The sequence below is a fragment of the Callospermophilus lateralis genome, chromosome 1 (assembly GCF_048772815.1).
Source record: "Callospermophilus lateralis isolate mCalLat2 chromosome 1, mCalLat2.hap1, whole genome shotgun sequence".
NCBI classification, from domain to species: Eukaryota; Metazoa; Chordata; class Mammalia; order Rodentia; family Sciuridae; genus Callospermophilus; species Callospermophilus lateralis.
In genome coordinates, this window is record NC_135305.1 from 201,507,407 (window position 1) to 201,529,103 (window position 21,697).

Below are 21,697 nucleotides of genomic sequence, written 5' to 3' on the forward strand. Positions count from 1 at the left end.
TTTTGACAGATGCTGACTATTACTTTGGATGAGAGTGACTGTTTTGCTGCTTGGGTTTCTGCAAAAGATGCTGGTTTCAGCAGCCCTGATGGGTCAGATCCAAAATGTGAGTTAAGTGCCTTTCTTTCTCTTTCTCCTTCCACAGGAGAAAGCACATCTGTGTTGTTTTTGCTATCTATTTGTCTTTGTACAGAGTCCCTTATGTTTTATTAGTTATGTCACTAATATGGTATGTAGAAACAGAGGTAGAAATATAGACATAGATGCTTAATGTGTGTAGATACAGTTTTAGCAGCTTCATATGAAATTGGCCCTTTAAAGAATGTGATTCTTATTTTTATTTGTTTTTGAAGAGTGGCTACTTAGAATAACCATGTAAAGTATTTATCCTATGTCATCATTACTTTAAACTTTTTTTTTTTTTTTTTTTTATAAGGGATTGAACTCAGGGGCACTCGGCCACTGAGCCACATCCCCAGTCCTATTTTGTATTTTTGGAGACAGGTCTCACTGAGTTGCTAAGCACTTCGCCATTGCTAAGGCTGGCTTTGAACTCGTGATCCTCCTGTCTCAGCGTCCCGAGCTGCTGGGATTATAGGCGTGCACCACCATGCCTGCTATAAACATTTTAAGAGAAAATTTTAACAGGTTTGACAAATACTTAAGTCTCGATTTTAAATATCATGGGTATTGGTTTAAGAATTTAACATCAGAATATTTTTATTTCTTCTATTTCTAGGTTATAACTAATTAATTCTCTTAACTTTTTTGCAGTGAACTTGGGAGGACTTTTACTCCAGGCACTCCTAGAATATTGGCCTAGAACACATGTGAATCCAATGGATGAAGAAGAAAATGAAGTAAACCATGGTTAGTGTTCTTATGTTTAGAAAATTGATTAAGAGTTACTCAGGACCAAAGGTACTTAAACTATTTGCTAAAATGTGACATAATAAATATTTGTGGTATGCCTAATTAATTGTCTTCCCTTCTGCATCTTAAAGTGGAGTGTCCATCCAGTCTTAGCTGAGACTGAGATTACAAGAGAGCAGACCACTGTTTGGTGTGGCTTTTTATGAGTGAGACTGCTCAAGATAGGTAAAGTTGTAATACCCACTACACATGCAAGTAAAATTTGCCTTAAAACTACCCACCTTAGCAAGCTTATTCCACAAATATTCCTCAGAGTGTATGTGACCTGAATCTACCACCCAGATAGGGAATTAACTATACCAGAAAGCCAGGGTTGTTATTGCATAGTCATACTTCACATTGGTGTGAAATGTTGGTACCTAGCCTGATGATCTATCTGATTTTGACTCAGATAGCATTCTAATTCAGAAGCAGTAAGGTAAGTGTGTATGTGTGAAGAATTGATGTCATGAAGTACATTCAAAAGGCATGTGTGCCACAGACAATGGCAATAACTTTTTGTGGGCAGCAGAGGAGAATGTATTTTGAAGGTATGCAATTTGGTTAAAGGAAGGGGAAAGAAAGAACAAACTCAGAATTTCACATGTCACGTGTAACTGTAGCTGTTTGAGGAATCTCTGAGTCCCAGCTCCTGAGGGTGACTCTGCCGATGCCTCTCACCAACCACCAGGAATAAGCAGCAATGGCAATGGCGAGCATCACTTTTCATGAACTTCATTCTGGCCTACAGATTGATCCATAGTGATTTGTGCAATTTAAATTTCTCAGAGTGATAACATGCTTCATCTTTTCTCAAAACCAGTCTGCAACCAGCAGCTCAGGAGGCCAAGACAGAAGGATCGTGAGTTCAAAGCCAGCCTCAGCAAAAGCTAGATACTAAGCAACTCAGTGAGACCCTCTCTCTAAATAAAACACAAATTAGGGCTGGGGATGTGGCTCAGTGGCTGAGTGCCCCTGAGTTCAATCCCTGGTACCAAAAACAAAACAAAACAACAACAACAAAAATAAAACCAGACTACCAGTCTGCAGGTGTCTCTTTCAGAGAGCTCACTAACCCATCATGGAGTCTTTTTTTTTTAACTTCACTTAGCCTACTTCTCTCCCTGTCATAATTATACCATGAACTGGAAGCCAGACAAACTAATGGAAGATCTTTTCTACAGAGGGTCAAGAAAACTAGGTTCTGGTGTGAGCTCTGCCATTTGTCAACTATGCAGCTCTGAGCAGGTTATTTCTAGTTAGGATTATCTCAGAGGCTCAAATAAACAGTGAGGATTAAGCAATCAAAAAACAGTACTTCTTGGATCCAGGCTGTAGGTGGAGCAGTAAGGAAGAAGTCATCAAAACACCCTACACCATTCTTAGATCAAGCTGTCATGTTAAAAGCAGGGCAAAGCCTGCCCACCTCCTCTTCCAGAGCTCAGGGCACTACATACTCCACCTGTCTTGGAATCTCCTGTGACACCTGCATCCTGCTCAGTGGATATGTTGGCATTATTTGGAAATTGCATTGTGAACAGCTTGAGTATTCAGAGGCCGTTAGCAAGTTGCAGGGGGCTTAATAAAGATAAATGGGTATAGTGGACTCTGTCCTTCCGGGGCTGATGTTCTGGTAGGATGGAGAGCTACATCATAGAGCATTTTGTGATAAGAGAGAAGTGTGGGTGCTGTGAGAGAAGTTGCAGAATGCTATAGGATTTCAGAAGGTGAGATTGCTTCCAATTTTATTCAGAGTCATGTTCATGAAAGAGAGACTTCTGCCATTAACTACGGCTACCATTAAACATATTGTTTTTCCTTGTAGAAATTTTTCTGAGGTTGGTTTTCTACCAAATGCCAAAAAAACAAATACAGATCATTTATAAACAAGTCCTAGACTTCCTTGTGGCTGAAGTAGCTGGTTATGTTCAAAACAGAATCTCAAACATGAATCTCCGCTTTTATTAAAATCTTGCAGTATAGTCATTTCTCATGAGGTACAACACAAATTGTTTCTTATTTTCAGGAATTCAACTTTGTTTTTGACCTTTATTTGTAATTCTGACTGGGTTAAAGGATTTTTGACTCTAAAAATCTTACTGTATTTGAAGCCCGTGGAAGTAAAAGGCTTTGAGTCTGTGTTTCTAGCATTGCTAACTCTGGATAATGACACAATCTGCATCTTTTCCTAGTAAATGGGGAGCAGGAGAACCGAGTGCAGAAGGGAAATGGATATTTTCAAGTACCACCACACACACCTGTGATCTTTGGTGAAGCTGGAGGCCGCACGTTGTTCAGGTATGGGTAAAGAAGGACCAGAGGCCTTGCCTGAGAGAGCATCCCTTTTGCTAAGATGTATTGACTCAGACGGGTGTTAGAAGTTACTTATTACTAACTTCTAGGAATGTCAGGAATTTAGAAATTGTTCCACTTTCATGAGATAGTTAACCATCTGATGCCATCAGACTACATTCTATCCGAGGTGGCCTCTGGTGTTGGGACCAGGTAGATATCCTGCCCCCAGGCAGCACCTCTGGTGGTTTCTGCAGGAAATTCTTACTTTGCCAGTATGACTGCCAGGGTCAAGGAACCTATGGCATCACCACGTGTCACTGCCCATAGGAGAGCATCAGAGTAGACCAGGCAAGGAATGCTGGGCGGCTCTAGAACTGATGTGCCCAGCACTGGCCTACCCTGGGGTGCCAAGCTATCCTTTGTGAGGCCCTGCAGGTTACCAGCAGGACTGTGGTGGACCCAAATGCAAGAGTTCACTAGTCCTCTCTGGGTCCCAGAAGTAAGAATGCTAATCTTGCCCTTGAGCCTAGCATTCTCTCCCTTTATGGTGGTTTCTTGAAAGTGATCACCAAAAATATCCTGCCTATGAAGACCTGTGGCACTGGCACAGGCCCTTTCTTGAGTGCTTTGCTTACACTGTTTTCTTATTGTGCCCCAAGGACTTAGAGACGCAGCTATAGTGTATGCCTGGCCTCAGGCGCAGAGGGCCTGAGGTTCAAGCCAGTGCCCAGGTTCACTGAGTCCTGTGCCTGCTGCACTTCATTTCCTCAGCTGTCGTGTAGGGATCATCCTCAATGAGATCTAGGCAGGTTCCTCCCTCTTATGTTGATTAGTATTGATCATGTCATCTGTGCTTGTTGTGTTACTCACTACCTAATGGGTTGTGTTTAGGCTGCTCTGCCGAGATTCCGGGGGTGAGACTGAGTCGATGCTTCTCAATGAGACAGTGCCACAATGGGTAATTGACATCACTGTGGATGTAAGTGTCCTCTACTCGCACTTTGCCCTTTTTTTTTTTTTCCAATTCATAAAAATAAGAACTGCTTTAGACAATGTGATCTTAAATTTAATAAAAGCTAGATTTCCAAGTGGAATTCCAAAGTTGCAGAAGTAGTATTGATAATTATTTATGTCTGTTTTTATTGGATTTTAATTATAACAATATATGCTTATTTAACAAAATATTAAATGAATGAAGTGAAATGCCTGTCTCTTCTCCCCTCACTCCTCGCCATTCACTTCCTATTTTTTCCTCCCAAAGGTAACAAGTGTTAATAGGTTAATGTAGAGCTTTCAGTATTTTTGTTTCATTGCATACACAAGTATATATTATTTGTGTGCATATATGTGTGTATAGTTCATTTTATTTTGCTCAAAATATCTTTTAAAACTGTTCTGCAACTTTTTTCTCTTAAAAATGTATCATGAACATATTTTCATGTCTGTACTTATGGATCGTTCCCTTTTGATGACTGCATAGTATTCCATTGTGTAAATGTACCATAATTTACTTAATCAGTCCCCTATTAATGGACATTTGGGTTGTTTCCAATGTTTTCTATTACAAACAGTGCTGCAGTGAACATCCTTGTACATATATCTTTGTGTACTTTTTAGGATAAATTCCTAGAAGTGGAATTGCTGGATCAAAGGGTATGCACATTTTAAATTTTGATAGATATTGCCAAATTGCCCTCCACAAAGGCTGTACCAGTTTACACTCTCACAAACAGCATATAAACATCTGTTTCTCCACACCGATACCAACACTGGATATTTTTAATCTTTGCTATAAGATAGACAAATACCTTATTTTTTTAAGGCCGGTTTTTTGTTTGTTTGTTTTGTTTTTTAATTTCATAGTGAGGTTAAGCATCTTTTCATATTGGCCATTTGTATTTCTTCTGTGAATTGGCTGTTGTATTCTTTACTCGTTTTTCTGTTGGGTTGTTTGTCTTTCTTATTGATCTATAGTTCTTTATATTGACTATTAACCCTTTGACTATTCTTTATGTCTCTCAGCTAAACTTTCACTTTGTTCATGGTGTCTTTTGCTGGGTGAAAAGTTCTAATTTTTATAAAATCAGTCCCTCATGGCTGAGTATTGTGTCTTGTTTAAGTATTTCCCACTCCAGAATAGCAAAAAAAATATTCTCCTGTATTCTTTTAGTACCCTTATGATAATTTCTTTTATGTCTAGATCTTTAATCTGTTAGAATTTATTCTTCTCTTTAGTGTGTGGTAAGATTCTTTTTGCACAGGTATAGCCAGTGTGCTAGCACAATTTATTGAATAATCTATCCTTTTCCTACTAATTTGAAATGCTATCTTTATTGTGCACTAAATTTCTATATACACCTGGGTCTGTTTCTGAGACTCTCTGATGTACTGTTAACCTATTTTGTACATTCCTAAGCCATATGAAAAGGAATTTAATCTCTAGAACCTTTAGAAATTTGCTTTGTCCCAGATACACCCCAAGAACTTAAAGCCACTGTGACACCTGATGGCTATGCTGTGGTCTTCTTTATGTCCGAGCTGTCCATACACCACTCCTTCCTTTGAGTGTAAAACTCAGCCAGTTTGCATTACTGCCTGTAGGCCTGTGGTGCAAATCTGAGAGGACACATCCAGACACTATGACAGAGAAGCTCGGAGGGGATTAATACCCCAAGAAAAGATGACCAGGTGGTTTTATCGTTCATTTACCATGAGGTTTATTTCACGGTAGATGCCCAGGTTGTTGGCCGCATTTCCACTCTTTCCCAGCCCTCACCATGATGTCGAGGGAAAGGCAGCGGGGAGGGCCTTACTGCCATTTCAGTTGGGTGATGGGCCCCCACCCGCATAAGTTTGGCTTGGCTCAGAGGTGAATGTTGTGGGGTTTTATTAAGACACTTAAGTTTCTTTAGCCCAGTATTTTAATGTAGAGTTAAGGTTTTAGTTTATATGTTTAAAAAATTAAAGTTTGTTTTCCTTTAATACCTGTACTATTATTTAAGATGAGCCATGCTACAAGTTCATATTGCCACTAATATTCCATATAATTTGCCTTCACGTATCTTTTATTACAAAACTAAATGTAATTTTTTCTGATAAATTTTCTGTAAGGCTGACATAGTTTAATAGTTTATTATAAGTTAGACAGTCACTTTTAATTGTAAAATAATTATTTGTAAATCATGTTTTCCTATTGACAGCATTTTAGTTTATCAGCTAATAGAAACTATTATACCTTTTTAAATTTTACTATTTCAGAAAAATATGCCCAAATTCAACAAAATTCCTTTCTACCTCCAACCTCATGCATCTTCAGGAGCAAAAACCTTAAAAAAGTAAGTAAATGTAGGCCCATGTGGTTCCTTGATCATTAGATAATTGATGGAGAGAATTCCTTTTTCTGATGATTGCTTTATAGCCCAGGAAGCAAGGACTAGGTCTAAGGCTGGTTTATCATGTTGATGGATTTTGTTTTGCCAAGATCCAGTTTAGTACCCAACCTGTGAATATTAACTGCTGTTGTAAATACAAAAGGAATAATGGGAGTGGGGGAAAGAAATGAGTTTTTGACTGGAGCTTTCCAGAAAGGCTTCTTGAAGAACCTGGGATTTGAGCTGGACTTGTAAGGGTGGGTAGAACTTCAAAAGACAGTGCAGGGCACAGCTCATTCAGACATGTGGGAGCAAGAGCATGCTCAAGATTTTGGAAAGTGGTGTTTGAGAACTCATGTACTCTGGGTACATGAGCATAGGCTGGAGTGGCAGCAGGGGGTTCTAGGAGGTAAATTAGAAAGATGAGGTTTCCTCAGCAGTGAATTTGAATGCCAAGCCATAGAGCGTATAGTGACCAAACACCAGAAATATCTGAGAAGACATGAAAGGTAACTTAGGGAAAAGCTCAAAGCAGGATGACCCACGAGAAGAATTTTAGTAGTCTTGAGAATGAGACACTGAACTTGGAACACTGTGTATACCCTAGGAAGTAAAATCAATTAGATTACTAAAAACTGTTTTATTACAAAGATTTTAAAACTTCCACAAAGAAAATAGAATAATGAGTATCCAGTGACCCATCAGACAGCTTCAGTAATTATCAATATTTGGCTAAACATCTTGCTCACCTATACTTCTACCTACCTTTCCAGCCATCTCCCTCCACACAAACACACTGGATTATTTTAAAGCATGTCCTGGACAACACTTCAAATAAATTGAATGACTGAAGTTCCAGATGGCTTTTATAGTTGAAACCTTAGCTACTCGGTTTAATGCCTGTTGACTTATGTCAAAGATAGAAAGTAGGTTTGGGGATGAAGGCACTGATGAGTCTGTTTTGGGACAGCCAACTGGAGATGCCCAGTCTCGAGGCTTGTGGTCTAGACTGAGGCATTATCTCCCTCAGGTGCTAGTTGAAGATGTGGCAGTGGGAAAGAGCCCAAGGAAAATTGAGCCCTAAGAGCACTGGGCTTTTCTGATTCTTTAATTTGCTTGTGCTTAGGGAGATAATTTAAGGAAATAAAATCCAGAAGGTTGTTCTGCATGTTAAGTTTCAAGAACATGCTTAATCTCATTTACCTACACATAATCTGTGCCTTTGAGACACTACAGAAAGTCTTTGACATTTCTAAAAATAGTCTAAGACAATGATAAAAAATTATTGATTTATGTTTCTGTGGTATGTTTGAACAAAATCTCATGTTTTTTTCTTGGTGTCACAATAGTCCATTACCTTTTACAGAGATAGATTGTCTGCTAGTGACATGCTCCAAGTCCGGAAAGTAATGGAACATGTTTATGAGAAAATCATCAACCTGGATAATGAGTCTCAAACCACTAGTTCTTCTAATAATGAAAAACCAGGAGAACAGGAAAAAGAAGAGGATATTGCTGTGTTGGCAGAGGAGAAAATTGAACTTTTATGCCAGGACCAGGTAAGCAAACTTGAGGACCATAGCCCAATTTCTTTTCTAGTGCTGGTGCTCAGAAAGTTACATAATTGTGGTGTGATTGTAGTCCCCAAATCTCTTGGGGAGTTCTGCTTATACAGAAGCTCTAAGCTCTGGGTCTCCCCTACCTGTGTGTGTCCCTTCCAGAGGGGTTCTTCAGCCCAACCTAAAGCTCCTGTTTCCCCTGATGGTTTTCAGTAAAGGGACACAGATTTAAAAACACATGTAGACAAATGTGAATATGTGAATAGCTTTTTTTCTGATGAGCAAAAAACAAAGTTGTCTTGATTTGCAGAGCAACACCTGTTGTGTTAGTTAAGATGTGCAGTGGAGGTGGGTGGAGAAATGGTGGTACTGTTTTAAATCGAGATGCACTGAAGGTACTTCTTCAGGGGAAAGGCTGAAAAGTATTCTGGCAGAGTTACAAAAGATACACATATTTTTTGCTATTCAGGTTTTGGATCCAAATATGGACCTTCGAACAGTGAAACACTTCATATGGAAAAGTGGTGGTGATCTCACCCTCCATTACCGTCAGAAGTCCACGTGAAGGGTGGGCCTGTGCTCCTGGGTATTCATTTACTACCTTCCTCTATGGCCCCAAGAGTAGTCCTAGGAAGCCCACTGATCCCCAATGGGAGCAAGACTTCTAATGGCCAATTTGGTATGGACCGAGATTATCTTTCAATTGAAGTGACTAATTGAGATGTAATATAGAAACCAGTCTCTACGTGTAGATTAAGCTGCCCCCAGGGAAGCAGAGTGCGAGAGCAGAAGAGCCCCAGGCAGACTCTGTCCTGAGAACTGATGACAGGCCAGTGCAGACTTTGCTTCCTCTTTTTCTTTCAAGGGACCTTATCTTTGTCTGTTAGCACTTGTTACAGAACATCCGTAGGGCCACATCTGTCACTGTGTTTCAATTTCAAACCCACAAGCTCTGTAGCTTTTCTAAGAGTACATTCCATTCATGCAGTACCTATGAAAGCTTTTTCCAAGTTTGTCACAGAAAGAAAATCTAATTGTTTTCACTGTTTGAAAGTTATTTTTAATGGGCATTTGCTGTTGCACAATTCGAGAGCCAGCCCACTTCATAATAAATAACTGATGTTGGGCTCATTTTTAATATTGCATCTCAGATGTGTTCTTGTAGTAGAGCTGTTGAAGTTCCAGGTGCTGGAATTAATGCAGCCCAAGGATACCCTGGCTGGCAGCAGCCCCTGGGAGGCGCAACTGTTCGCACCTTCCTCCAGTGTGCAGCTTTATTCATGGGCAAAGCACCTGAGACCACAGCTTCCTGCTCTGGGTGAACAGCCTTGACACCATCAAAACAAGACCGTGATGAAATTTTAATTTCATTCAGATGCTACCTAAAATTTATGATGTCACAGTAAAGGGATATCATAGTGAGTTAGTTTGATATTCATATCTGGAAAGTAAACATATTTGTTTTTCCAAAGTTTTATATGCAGGTTTTGTTGTTGTACCTGTATCCAGATCTTCTTTTCACTGTTCTTTCTAACAATCTAAAGCTTTCATAGAATCATTTGGATCTTGTACAGAATATAACTTATTGGGGATAAACACTTCAACTTTTGGCAGAAAATACTTTGGATTCTTCCCAAGGTCATTTGTATTCAGCATAGATCAATGGTCCACCCCCATAAAACTACATAAGACTAGCCTCCTTGTATGAAGCCAGAAGCACAAGTGCCTTCAGAGGGCAGTTTATTCCAGTCCAGTTGCCTCCCCAGCTTGTGTGTGGCCTGTCCCCACAGTAGCAGGGACTGGGGAGGAGGCTGAGGAAGGTTTTTCTTTTCTACATCTTCACAGGTTCAGTTAGGGGCAGATTATGGACCCAGGTCCATACCTTACAATTTGAGATATTCTGATCCGCACAACTGCAGAGACAGGGTTCCCTCACTGCTGGTCAGCTAACTCTGGAAAGTGTACCTCTTGCACCTTGAAGAAGTGAGCAGAGACACAGCCACATTTCCAAGGAGCTGAGGTGGTCTTTATCCTTTCCTCAGAGCAACCAGATTCTTTTTTTTAAAATCCTTTCTATCTGTTGGATACAATAGTGCGCTTTTGGTGCACATTTTTTAGCAATAGTTGTGAACTAATAGCAAAAAAAAAAAAAAAAATTCATTTACCAGCCATCAGCTGTGTTTGCACAAGGGGCCTTTGAGCTAAAGGACTGTGTTTTGCTGGGTCATTTTGCCCCGTTTGCTGAGCCTTGGGTGGCTGTGTCCCCTCTATTGTAGATCTGACCCCCAGCATGGTTATATTTTTGTTTTTCCCCTTCAGTCTCACCAGTAATACAGTTTCCAGAAAATCTGACAGTCTGCAATGCCAAAAGGGTAAAAAATCTGTATTTCACAGTTGTATAGAATAAAGGCTTTAGTTAAAATATTTCAAGGTGTAATACATATTTATTTTTTCACTTGCGTTTTCCTTCATAGCAAATTACAGAGAAGGAAACTTCTGGTTTCATGTTCACCCTAGAAATCATTAGCATTGATACCATTTTATCCCCCAGTTTATACGGGAAGAGAAGGAGAGGGGAGGAGGAGCTATAACCTTACAGTGAGGGCAACTGTGGGTCAGACTGCCAGGCTACAGAGCTAAGGAAAGCTGGCCCCGGGACAGTCCTGTGGCGGTTCTCTTCTACTTCCTGCATTCCTACAGACTGACACTGGGCTCCCAGACAATCCAGGACACAATGCCTCACTGTACTGCAGATTTATCAGCTGCTCTGGTAGGCTTGACAAGGGTTGGCTTTAAATGTAGTCACAGTGCTTGAAACTTTTGCTAATTTGGGGCCCTAGTTCCTCCATATAGTTTGGTCTATGCTCCCCAGTCCTTGTCCCGTAGGCCTGACAGAACTGAATTTCCTGTGTTCACCATCCTACACACATTATACAAATGGAACTGCAAGAGTGAAACTTTAAGAAACGAGATAAAGGCTAGAAGACAAGGCCATAGGCAGCTTTCGCAGTAATTATCAAGGAAGTAATTAGCCTCAGGAGTGAGGGCCTTGGGTCAAAGCAGCAGAGGATTTCAGTTGATGAAGGGCTATCCCTGGATAGAGCCATCCCCTTCTGCAGGAATTGAGCAGGGTAGACTTAACCTAGTCTTAGCCTACAAAGGCACCAGAGGGTGGAGAAAACTGTTCCCACATACTACAGAAAAGGACAGAAGGGCCTTTCTAGGCCCCTGATTGACTCTTTGGATGGAGCTTTAGGTGTTGAAGAGACCTAGTGAGGTGGACTGACTGAGAGTTTGCGTAGGACAGTGAGCTTAATTTGCAACTTTTATTCATCATTGGGGCTGGATGCTTTGAATATCAGAGATCATTGCATAAGTCTGGGAGCTGACAGGAGTTGCCACTAGAATACTAGATGTGTGGCATGCAGGCCCTGGGGAAGAACAAATGTGGTGCAGGTATAGCTGGGTCTCTGTGGAAGAGCCTAGAATATTCAAACCCTCACTAAAAGAGAGGCAAGTGCACTGCCTCTCTCCTCCAGCGGTGGGGCACACCAGCCAGCCTGAGCCAAATGTTACACTGTAGTGCATGAGGGCACATGAGGGAGTCATCAGTGATTGTGACTGGCACGTGGAGTCTTGGGCTTGGGTCCCTTTCAGTACAGATGGGCTAGCTGGGCTGTGCAGGCAGGATCAAGGCAAGCCCTACAAAGCATCAGGAAACACCTGAAACAACCCCTTCCTCCCTCACCTGACCTCATACTGGAACATGTCTAGACCCTGCTGCTCCTAGGTAACCCGAGTGACCAGAATAGGCACTGGTCCTGAGGGTGCATGGCCTTCTCTCACTACCAAGTCAGCTTTCATGTCCCTCCAAAGCAGCAAAGAATCCCCTCCTTTACCATCACAGCTCCTGGAAAACATTAAGCTGGAGTGTTGCTCCCAGCCCTCTAACACCCCAAAAGTATTTGCTTGGAAGTTTCCAAGCCAGGACCATCAGACAGTATAAGTGCTTCAAGGTCATCTCCTGAAGACCCCAAGGAGGCTCAAAGAAGACACAAAACCCTGCCAACAGAGGTCCCTGCATGTCACTTGGAACTGCAGCCTAGAAAGTGGAACACACAAGGCTAGGGTCAGGCATGGAGCTGGGCTGCTTGCCCACATCTGGACCTCATGAAATATCATCAGAGACCTTATCACAGCCCTGGTTGTAATTCTGGGGAAGATATCTGGGCCTGGCTGGCTGGCTTCTCAGCCTCTGCCCTGAAATCTGCGCTCTCTGTGACTGCAGGCTCCTCCTCAGCCTGAGCTTCTAGCAACTCAGCAGACAGTCCGTCTTCTGGCGAGGCCGCAGAGGTGAGGCTGTCGGGAAGAGTCAGCTGAGGCAGGTGGTCTGGCTGGGCCTGGACACCCGGACTATCCAGGAAGGAGACTTCAAACTCTGACCCAGACCATGTGGCCTCACCTGAAACACAAGGATGGGGCTGAGAAGGAGCCAGAACCTAGGACCAGTAACCATGATGCCCAATCCCCCACCTCTTTAGGCTTTAATGGGGTATAGGAGATAAAGTTTATGAATTCCCATATGGCTGTATTCAACCCAAGGGGCAGCCTCTAACTAACCCAGCTGAGGAATTTAGGGCAGACTACCAGCAACCTGGGGTCCTTCCCAGAGGGCTTCAGAAGGGAAAGTAACTTACCACCCCGCTCATGAGAACTGCTACTGGAACCAACATCCTCTGGTCCTATGTTTGAGTTGGCTATGGTAGTCAGCGCTGTGGAGGAGGACAGGCTGGGCCACACACTGGCATTGCTACCATCCAGGAGGGAAATGCCTGACACATCCAGGAAACCTGAGGAGGGAACACAGTTCTTTGCCAGCACAAAACCCTGACTGCTGGAAAGCCAGTACCCTGGGCTCACCCTGCCCAGTGCCTGGGATAGCTATCCCTGGCCTAGCCGGAGACTATAACGTCCTCATCCCCTGGTAGTGCCATCCAATCAACCCCAAGGAGGTTCCCACTGGGTTTTTTCTGAGGAAAGGGGCTTAGGGACTGGGTATCATGGGGTTAGCTCAGTGTTAGCCCAGACCATGGGGGCAGCCCAGACCCTGCCCTGTCTCCAATTTTCTGTGTGACCTGAAGTAGGCCATCTCTCTTCTCTGAACTAGACTCCACCCATGCAATGGATTAGATGGCCTGCAACAGTCTTGGCACTTGTGAGGTATGAAGGGGCAACAGGCCCTAGGGAATGTTTTTGGCACTGCTGCAAGCCGGGGCCCACTTCAGCACCAGGAGTTGCAGGTTCCTTAGCCTCCCCTCTGGGCCTGCCCAGTACCTGGATCCATGACTCGCTGCACTGGAGGTGGAGGCTGAAGAGAAATCTCCATGGAATGCGGAAGTCCCCCAAAGTCTGGAGCACTGTGGCTGGGACTTCCAGACCTGGGGAGCTGTCCATCCATGAGGGAGCCAGGTACTTGTAGCATGGCCTAGGAGCACCAAGGAAGAAGGAACAGGAAGGGGGCCATCAGGACAGTGACCTGAGGTGGATTTCACAATCCAGCCTAGGTACCAGCCCACCTTTGCTGTGTGCAAACTGTTATGCCTTAAGGAAGGAAATGGTCTTGGTCATCTGCCCTTTCCCCTACAAGTAATGTGAAGTCAAGCCAGAGGGCCATGGCCTGGCCTCCCCTGCCATATCCACATAGACGGAGCACTCTATCCACATCCTTGAGCCCCAGGTATCTACCTGGCTCTAACATATTCCCCCTGCTACTTGGGGGCACCCTCGGTGACCAGAAGGGAGTGAGGGTCTTCCTTGAATTCAGGTACAACTGAAGGAACATCCCAGCATACCCCCTGGCACAAACCCCATTGCCCAAGGTGCCCTCAACTCACTCTTTAACCACGACGGCAGGGCTAGCACTGCCCTGCAGACTCAGCCCGACACCCATCAGGTGTAACAGAAAACCTCCCAGAATGCCACAGTCTCACTGGGGCACAGAGCAAGGCTCTGCCCATCTCTTAATTCCCAGTTTCCACCTATGAATGTAGACAACAACCAGTGCCTCACCTGAAGGGACAGGAGGGCCAAAAGTGGTTTGACTGTCCCAGATAGGGCCCATCTGCTCCACTGTGTCCCAGAAGTAGGTGGGCCTCCCTTTAAAGGCACAAGGGCCTCACAAGGTGAGGTGCTGGGGCACCCCAAGGGTAGCTTCCAGAGTCTTTTTCCAGCTGGCAGGCCCCCTCTGCCCATATAAGCTCCCCTCTTCCCTTGGCTGACACATACCTCCATGTAGTCATTCTGCCTGGAACCTAGGTCCAGGCCAGAAGAGTCCTGAGGGGTGAGCCCAGGTGATGGGGCACCAGGTTGTGAGGCATCAGGTAGCGGGGCACCAGGTGGCAGGGCAATAGGTGGTGGGGCATCAGGTAGCGGAGCATCAGGTGACAGGGCGCCGGGTGGTGGGGCACCAGGTGGTGGGGTGCAAGGTGGTGGGATGCCGGGCAGCGAGGCGCCAGGAAGTGGGGCACCAGGTGGTGGGGTGCCAGGTGTTGGAACAACAGGTGGCATCTTGTGGCTGGAGGGCTGGGTGGGGATCCGGTGTAGATACCCATAGCCGATGCCACACCCTAGACTACCAAAGGCCAGAAATATTCATTCATGGGGTTGTCCACAGTCACAGCCCTCCCTGCTTTTACCATCCCATCCCTAACCAGCAATTGAGGGGCTGGAAAGGGCACTCCCAGGCCAGTAGTCAGCCTCTACCTCCTCCAGGGGACTCTGGAAGTCCACGCCCACTAGACAGGCCCCGCCCACTTAACCCTGCAGCCCTCAGACCCCAGGAAGTACCTGCCCTCTCCACCCCAGGCTGCGTTGGGAGTTACAGTCACCTCCCGGCAGGAGTCAGACTCGGAGTTATAAACCATCAGCTTCAAGGGCTTCCCCTCATGGGACTCGATGAGAGAAAAGAAGTCTTCAGACTATGAGAAACACACAGCAGCTGAGGCCTGTTCCTGGCACTGGACTGGAAGCCTCGAAATGAGACGCTTCTTAGGAACACCACCCATCTCTGCACACCCCATCCATCTCTCTGGGAGGGGCAGGCCATGGGCTTCTCACCTCCTGGAGGATCTGGTCTGAGCCAACCACATAGTCTGTGTAGGGGCGCAGGCCAGCAAGAGCAGCAGGTGAAGAGGGTTCCACATCCTGGAGAAAGAATCACAAACCAGCAGCCTCGCCACTGAGCTGGGAGAAGAGGCAGGAGGCAGAACCTCTTCCGGTAGTGAGTAGGATACTTGTCCTCTTTTGTCAAGCAGGACCTCAAGCCCAGACTCCTTCACCCCAATTCCCCTACCTCCCCAGGCCTACAGCCTGCCCAGCAGAGGGCAGCACCATGGCATGATTCAGCACTGGGCTCTAGAATCTGACCTGGGCCTCAACTCCTGGCTCCAACTACTAGCTGTATGACTGTGGAATTACTAAACCATTCTCAGCATTTCTCCACAATTCAAAACAGGTTTCATAAGGCTGGGGAGAAGAGTAAAGAAATACCTTAAAGAAAGAAAACCACATCTTGGCCAGAGGAAGTGCCAACTGCATTGCTGTGACTGCTGAGGCACATGAGACCCCTGGCTGAGGCCAGGAGGCGAGGACAGTGAGCAAAGCTGGGCACAGGATTGCTTTCTCCCTTAAAAAGCTCTACCACTCCCTCCCAGCCTCCCAGTCATCCTGAGAAATGCAAAGACATCTGTATCAGTCACATTTTACTCATGAGCAAACCTCTGTAGGCTGGCTGCAAAGATAGGCTGAAAACCTTGGTTAGTCTCCCCCAAGGAGCTGGTAAGCTATAGAGGAGAACACAAATGAGCCAGCTTCTAGCTCAGGGAACTCTCCTTCCACCACACCATAGGACTATGCACTTGAGAACCTGGACACCACCTATGAGCACAGGTGTCAGGTGCACAGTAGCTGTAACCAGACATTATTCCAGCTCAGCCACTGTGGCCTGTTTATGTATCGATTCGCTATATAACAATATACCAGAAAAATCACTATCTATGCTATCTTGAGAGACAGATTGATAACAGTAGCAGCATTCTGGCAGTACAACCACTATGCCAGTAGATGGTATCCCCGCCTTTCAAAAGAAGATACTAAGATGCAGAAGGTAAAAGAGTGCCCAAAGTCACATAGCTAGCAGGAAGCAGGGTACACAGTCCAGGTGGTAATGCGAGCTGTCCTCTCAGGAACTGACACACCACCAGATCCCACACCGAGTCCCCTAATAAGCCACTGCTGTTGGCCTCTGCCCCGTACCCCACCCATTCAATCCTGACACGCCTGCCCCCACCCGGGTCCCACCTCCTTCCGAGCACCCCACCCTGTACTCACCAGCACGTGCCACACATGCTCACTGGCCCTGCGGAAGCTGCAGAAGCGCACACTGGCGCCCAGCAGGCCCTGTCCGCCCCACATGTTGCTGGGCACCACTTCTACCTCGCGCACCTTCATGGTCTTCATGTTGAACACCTCCAGCTTCACAGGCTTTTCCACGTTGGCTTTTAACAGCGCCTTCAGCGTGTCATTCTCCTTGTTCTGCAGGGGCAGCAGGGCTGACACCAAGGCCTCAGCCCTCATCCCCCAGCCCCAGGTCAGTCCCTTCAGACAAGTCAGGGCCTAAGATGGCACAAGGGCCTTGGTGGCCAGCAGCCCCAGCAGAGCCAGGTGCCAGAGTAAGCTGCAGCCACCGTGACCCCCACCACCCAGCACTTCCCAATCCTCCTCCCTCCCTAGGCCAGAAAACACAACCAAGCAAGCACAAAGCCTCCTGGGTCCAGAGCACTCCATACTGCCCTTGGCCAGTCCCCTCCACACCCTCAAGCCCACCTTCAACAGTCCCTCTGCCCTCAGTGACCCTGGGTAAAAAACACAAGCAGAGGCAGGCTGGACCTCCTGTGGGACAGAGGGATGCAAGTACACAAACAAAGCAGAGGCAGTGGGGGGAGCCTCACCAGCCGCGAGTGCCCAATGGTGATGATGAAGTCAAAGTAAGGCTCCAGGCCCGCCTGCTGGGCCGGCGAGTTCTCCTGCACCTGTCCCACGACAGAGGCTAGTCACTGCACCAACCCCAAGCTCAAGAAGCCCCCACCGCTGTTCCCAGAACCACTGCCAACCCTGGCGTATCACCACTCCCAGTGCCCTCGAGAGCACAGCTTCTTGGCATTGTCCAGGTCTACTCCTTCCCTTTCTCTACCTTCCTGGTCACAAGCTTTCCTCTTAAGAAAATGGATCTTTTCCTGATCATCATTCACAAATGCTTCCAGAGATGCCTCACAGCCCAGGGTTGCCTTTGGGGGTTACCAGGAGGCACATGGAGATAAGCTGGCCCAGGCCTATGGGAAATGCTGCCCCAGAGGGCTGAGTTGGACTGGCCAGAAAGCCAGAGTGTGTTATTAGAAAATTCAGACATGGACAAGGGACCCCAATGCTCAAGGAAAGCAGGCAGGAGAAATACAACCAGGGCTGTGCCCAGAAAGGGGGAGTGGGAAAGGCAGCCTGTGACCAGATCTTGACAGGCCTGGCCTTGACTCAATCCAGCAGGTAACTGAGGTCCACTGAAGAATGTTGGGAAGGAAAGCACACCACAGGGGGCAGGACTGGGCCTGATGAGCCTCCCTAGTAGCCTCACAGTCCAGCTATGCAGGAAACCTCCTTCATGAGCCATTCCCAGGCCAGGTTGCTCCGTATTCCTCTCTGGACTCTCCAGCTCAATATATTTCCAAAATACAACCAGGCCTTGCAGGTCCAAGTTCACACAACGTGGCCTTTGTCCCCAGGTCCTGGACCCTGATGTAGGCCCATACTTAAGCCTTCGTGGACACTGATGACCTCGTAGGGTCAGATAACAGCCAGGCCTCTGTGTCCTGAGAGGCACAGGACTCTTGTGGTCTCGGGTTCTTGAGACCTTCTGCTGCTCGCCAACCCTCCAGTCTTGGATTCCCCAAGGTGAAAGAGAGGTCTCAGACAGCCTGCTGAGAACAAACTGCTGAGCCTCTGGGATAAGGCCAGTTTGTCCCTGGAATCAGGACTATCTTCTGGCAGCAACAACTGAATCTCTCCTTATTACCTCCAGAAGCTGCCATCGCTTCCAACATGGGCCCAGCAACCTTAGCTGGCCCAGCCCTGAGGGCAATCTGTTCCTAGGCCCTGCTTCAGGAGAGCTGAGCCTGCCCTCTATCCCTTCAGGGGCTTCTGAAAACCAAAGGGCAGGGCTACTTTGGAGGTGCTTCTCCCTGAGTAGGGTCACTTGCAAAACACCCCACCTCCCCTCAGGAAAGGCCATACCCAAGGCCATGCTACCCCTCCTCAACATTATGTCAGCCACCCTTGATGAGGGCTGACACTCAGGCCCCCAGTCCCCAGGGCTGGTGCTCCCCTAGCCCACCCAGTACTTCCACCCATCCTCTCCTGTGGGCCTGCCCTCTGCCTGCTAAACTCCATTTCCCTCACCCCAGGCTTTGTCATTGTTCACTGGGCTCCACAGCTGAAGTCATCTCTACCGCCATCCACGGCACCCTCTTCCTGCAAAACCCACCACCCCTTCACCCAGTTCTCCCTGGAGACTCCCAGCATGCCCCATACTATTTAGCCCCACAATGTGTGCTGCTTTTCATAACACCCCATCCTATTTTTCCCCACCAGTGAACCTCATGGAACAAACAGTGATGGCAGCCTACACAGTCACCCAGCGCTGGCTGGCCAGTGGCAAGGACAGAAACACTCCACCTGCTTTATCCATTCAACTCTTTTACTAAACCCAAGTTAAAATGAGAAAAGGGGCTCAGTCCCTAGGAAATCCAACCCACAGTCCTCCCCTGACCACTGCCATATAACAGCCATTTCCTTGTGAATCCTTCCTTACCATATGCTTACTGAGGGCAGGGACATCGCCAACAGGCCTGGCACGTGGTGGGAATGCCAGTATTTATAGAATGGAGCACACTTGTTCTTTAAGTTTTAAAAATATAAGCAGATCATGTTACCTCCCCACATAAAACCTACCAAAGGCCCCACATCTCAGAATAAAATCCTGAACCTTCAGGACAATATACATAGCCTGGCTTCCTCCTGATACTTGCCACACTTTCCAAAATGCTGTCTTTGCCTCCTCGCACTTCCTCAGACACACAAGCACAAACCACCTTTGCTGGGCCTTCTAACTGGAATACTCTCTCCTCCATATCTATACTGTCTGCTCTTCTGGCTGAGACATCTGTCCAAAAATCACTTGATCAGAGGCCTTTCCTGACCACTCTAGAAAATGGCACCAACTCATCTCTCTTTATCCCTTAACCTGCTTTAGCAGGTTACCACCTACCATATTTGTTTCCTATGATCTTCCTTCTCTCCAAACTGACATCCAAATGCAAGCACCACAAGAATGGATTATAGACATTGTCTATTCTGTTCACAGCTTTATCTCTGCTGCCTAGAACTCTGCCTGCCACAGACTAAGTGCTCACAAACATGTGGAGGATGACTTCCAATCCTTTAGCCTCTTCATCCTGTCCCTCTCCACTAGGTCCTCCTGTCTGCACTCCTACCATCACCCCATGGCTTCCCCGGTTGCCTACATCCTGAATTCCTTTTTATTCATCAAACTTGTTCCAAGACTATCCTGGCTGGATGAATTCCACTGTCTGCCTCTGTGCCTCCCCATAAGAAAGGCCATCCCCAAGCACAAATCCCATCAATGCTGGGTAGTCAAAAAAGGCCTGGCTTTCCTGTTAGAAAACCCCTCCCATGTGACACCTGCTTACAGAGCCTTCCTTCAAAGCAGAGACCACTCAACAGCCAGACACCAAAGGAGCAAACTTGTCTGTCTACAACCATCTCTACATCCATCGCTTCACACAAGGTTAAGTGTGCAGGGGTGGGGGTCTGAACCGGGGCAAGGGATCTTAACTCGTTGCACTCCAGGGCCAAATGCTCTCTTGCTTCTCTCACCTACATTAGAGCCCATTTGGCTGCAGGCTCTTCTCCCCACCTCCACAGTCAGGCTAGGAACTCCTCTCCATCTCCACTGTCCTGCAGCCTGCTCGTCCAAACTTCCTTGCAGGGGCACCTAAAGCCCATTCATCCAAACTTCCTTGCAGGGGCACCTAAAGCCCATTCGTCCAAACTTCCTTGCAGGGGCACCTAAAGCCCATTCGTCCAAACTTCCTTGCAGGGGCACCTAAAGCCCATTCGTCCAGACTTCCTGGCACCTAAAGCTCATCCTCAGTCCCTGCCTCACCGACCCGCCTTTCCACAGGGTTTCACCACTGGGGCGCTTCCCCAAGCTGCAAACACTCTCCGGGGCTTCTGCGGCATTCTCCTGGCCTCCTGCGCCCCACTTCCCTGGCTAGTTCCACTGGTCCTCGCCCACCCCCCATACCCCTCCTGACAATGCGACAGGCAAGTCTTAACGGCAAGTTCGATGCAGGGAACCACTCGGTCCTTGGAGCTGCTGGCTGTCCCCAACTCAGCACGGAGCACGGCACACAGAGGTCATCACCAATGTGCGCTGAGGGCACCAGAGAGTTCTGCCAGGAGCCGGCGCGTTCTTCACCCGGAAGAACGCCACTCCGGGTAGCGCCACACGGAACGCCCCCATTTCCTGCACAGCTGGCATTTGGGGCGGGCGCCGAGCCCCATGGCGATAGCAGAAGCGTCGAGGCCTGGAGTCCGGCGATGCCACTTCTCTCAAGAGGCTGGCAGCCCACAGCTGCAACGCTTGGGCGGGGACCCCGCGGTAGTCGCCAACCGAAAGGTGACCAAACGCGCGGACGCGTCGCTACAGGCGCGCTTCCAAGATCACCAGCGCCCCGGGACCGACTCACCCCGTGCAGGTGGAAGCCCTCGGCGCCGCCAGCAGGCTGCTGGGCGCTGGAGCCCAGGCCCATGACCGCTGCCCTGCTCGGCGCCCGCGTCCACCACCAACGCCGACCCGCAGGCAGCCGGGGAGCCCCAGCGCGGATTCACTTTCTCGAAGCTCAACTACCAGTGCCTTGTCACGTGGTGCGCCGTACTCCGCCCACTCCCTACGCCGCCGCTCTTAGCAACCGGCTGGCTGCCCGGTTTCCAAGGACTCTCGTGCCTTCGACTTCCAGCCAGGAGAGGCGTGCCCAGGACCCTGACCCTGGAATCCAGCTCTGCACCGCCCTACCAGAGCCGGACTCGCCGGCGCGAGTGGCCGGAGATGAGCAGCAATGATTCTTCTCTTATGGTGCGTGGCCCGACTGCTGCCCGACAATTCCGGCCGGGTAACCCTGGCCCTCTACTCGCGAGCCACCTCTTTGGCCTCCCTTCTCTGTCCCTAGCCTCCTCAGGAGTCCCTGCCCTATCTTGCCTCACTGTCCCTGGAGAATGCCTTGACACTAGTGCCCTCTATGCACCCTGAGCCCCAAGTTAGCACCCACCATCCGGGTCCTGTCCCTTTAGCACCCCAAACCAAATCATTCCATCTCCACTGTTTTGTCATCTCTTCTACTTAACCCTCTCCACCCCCTACCCTTGCCTGCA

The 21,697-nt window shown here is 47.4% G+C and overlaps 3 protein-coding genes across 12 annotated transcripts in view; 2 read left to right on the forward strand and 1 right to left on the reverse strand.

The window, feature by feature from the left end:
• Wdr48 (WD repeat domain 48) overlaps window positions 1–10,561 on the forward strand; it is a 44,683-nt gene extending 34,122 nt beyond the window's left edge. For 2 of the 4 annotated variants that reach the window (XM_076843768.2, XM_076843787.2), the window contains 8 exons: window positions 10–106; window positions 775–870; window positions 3,105–3,210; window positions 4,099–4,186; window positions 4,825–4,860; window positions 6,466–6,542; window positions 7,945–8,137; window positions 8,607–10,561. In XM_076843768.2, coding sequence (XP_076699883.1) covers window positions 10–106; window positions 775–870; window positions 3,105–3,210; window positions 4,099–4,186; window positions 4,825–4,860; window positions 6,466–6,542; window positions 7,945–8,137; window positions 8,607–8,702 — 789 coding nt within the window. In that variant the 3' untranslated portion in view covers window positions 8,703–10,561. The remainder of the gene's footprint in view (window positions 1–9; window positions 107–774; window positions 871–3,104; window positions 3,211–4,098; window positions 4,187–4,824; window positions 4,861–6,465; window positions 6,543–7,944; window positions 8,138–8,606) is intronic. The other 2 variants (XM_076843778.2, XM_076843794.2) reach the window with 1 other exon arrangement.
• Gorasp1 (golgi reassembly stacking protein 1) lies at window positions 10,500–21,171 on the reverse strand. Of its 6 annotated transcripts, none has more exons than XM_076843815.2 (10): window positions 21,016–21,171; window positions 17,146–17,226; window positions 16,526–16,810; window positions 15,254–15,340; window positions 14,984–15,114; window positions 14,423–14,768; window positions 13,472–13,622; window positions 12,835–12,987; window positions 12,327–12,599; window positions 10,500–12,239 (listed from the first exon to the last, which is right to left on the reverse strand). In XM_076843815.2, the coding sequence occupies exons 1-9, from the start codon at window positions 21,076–21,078 to the stop codon at window positions 12,331–12,333; spliced, it is 1,566 nt and encodes a 521-aa protein (XP_076699930.2). In that variant the 5' UTR covers window positions 21,079–21,171; the 3' UTR covers window positions 10,500–12,239; window positions 12,327–12,330. The 6 variants fall into 6 exon arrangements, with proteins under 6 accessions (XP_076699930.2, XP_076699947.2, XP_076699956.2 ...); XM_076843832.2 differs by lacking the exon at window positions 21,016–21,171 and adding exons at window positions 19,056–19,141; window positions 20,571–20,951 and having other exon boundaries at window positions 10,500–12,599; XM_076843841.2 differs by having other exon boundaries at window positions 10,500–12,599; window positions 16,526–16,729.
• The window catches only part of Ttc21a (tetratricopeptide repeat domain 21A), a 33,666-nt gene continuing 32,772 nt past the window's right edge, over window positions 20,804–21,697 (forward strand). For both annotated transcript variants that reach the window (XM_076843749.2, XM_076843757.2), the window contains exon 1: window positions 20,804–21,401. In XM_076843749.2, the coding sequence (XP_076699864.2) occupies window positions 21,375–21,401 (27 nt within the window). In that variant the 5' untranslated portion in view covers window positions 20,804–21,374. The remainder of the gene's footprint in view (window positions 21,402–21,697) is intronic.

Bases quoted from the DNA above. Each gene is read 5' to 3' on its own strand.
- Gorasp1 (XM_076843815.2), bottom strand. From the start codon at position 21,078: ATGGGCCTGGGCTCCAGCGCCCAGCAGCCTGCTGGCGGCGCCGAGGGC. The intron at 12,988-13,471 runs GTACTGGGCAGG...TTCCCTCCTCAG, and splicing joins GCAGCGAGTCATGGATCCAG to GTTTCCTGGATGTGTCAGGC. The intron at 12,600-12,834 runs GTAAGTTACTTT...CTTGTGTTTCAG, and splicing joins CAGTTCTCATGAGCGGGGTG to GTGAGGCCACATGGTCTGGG.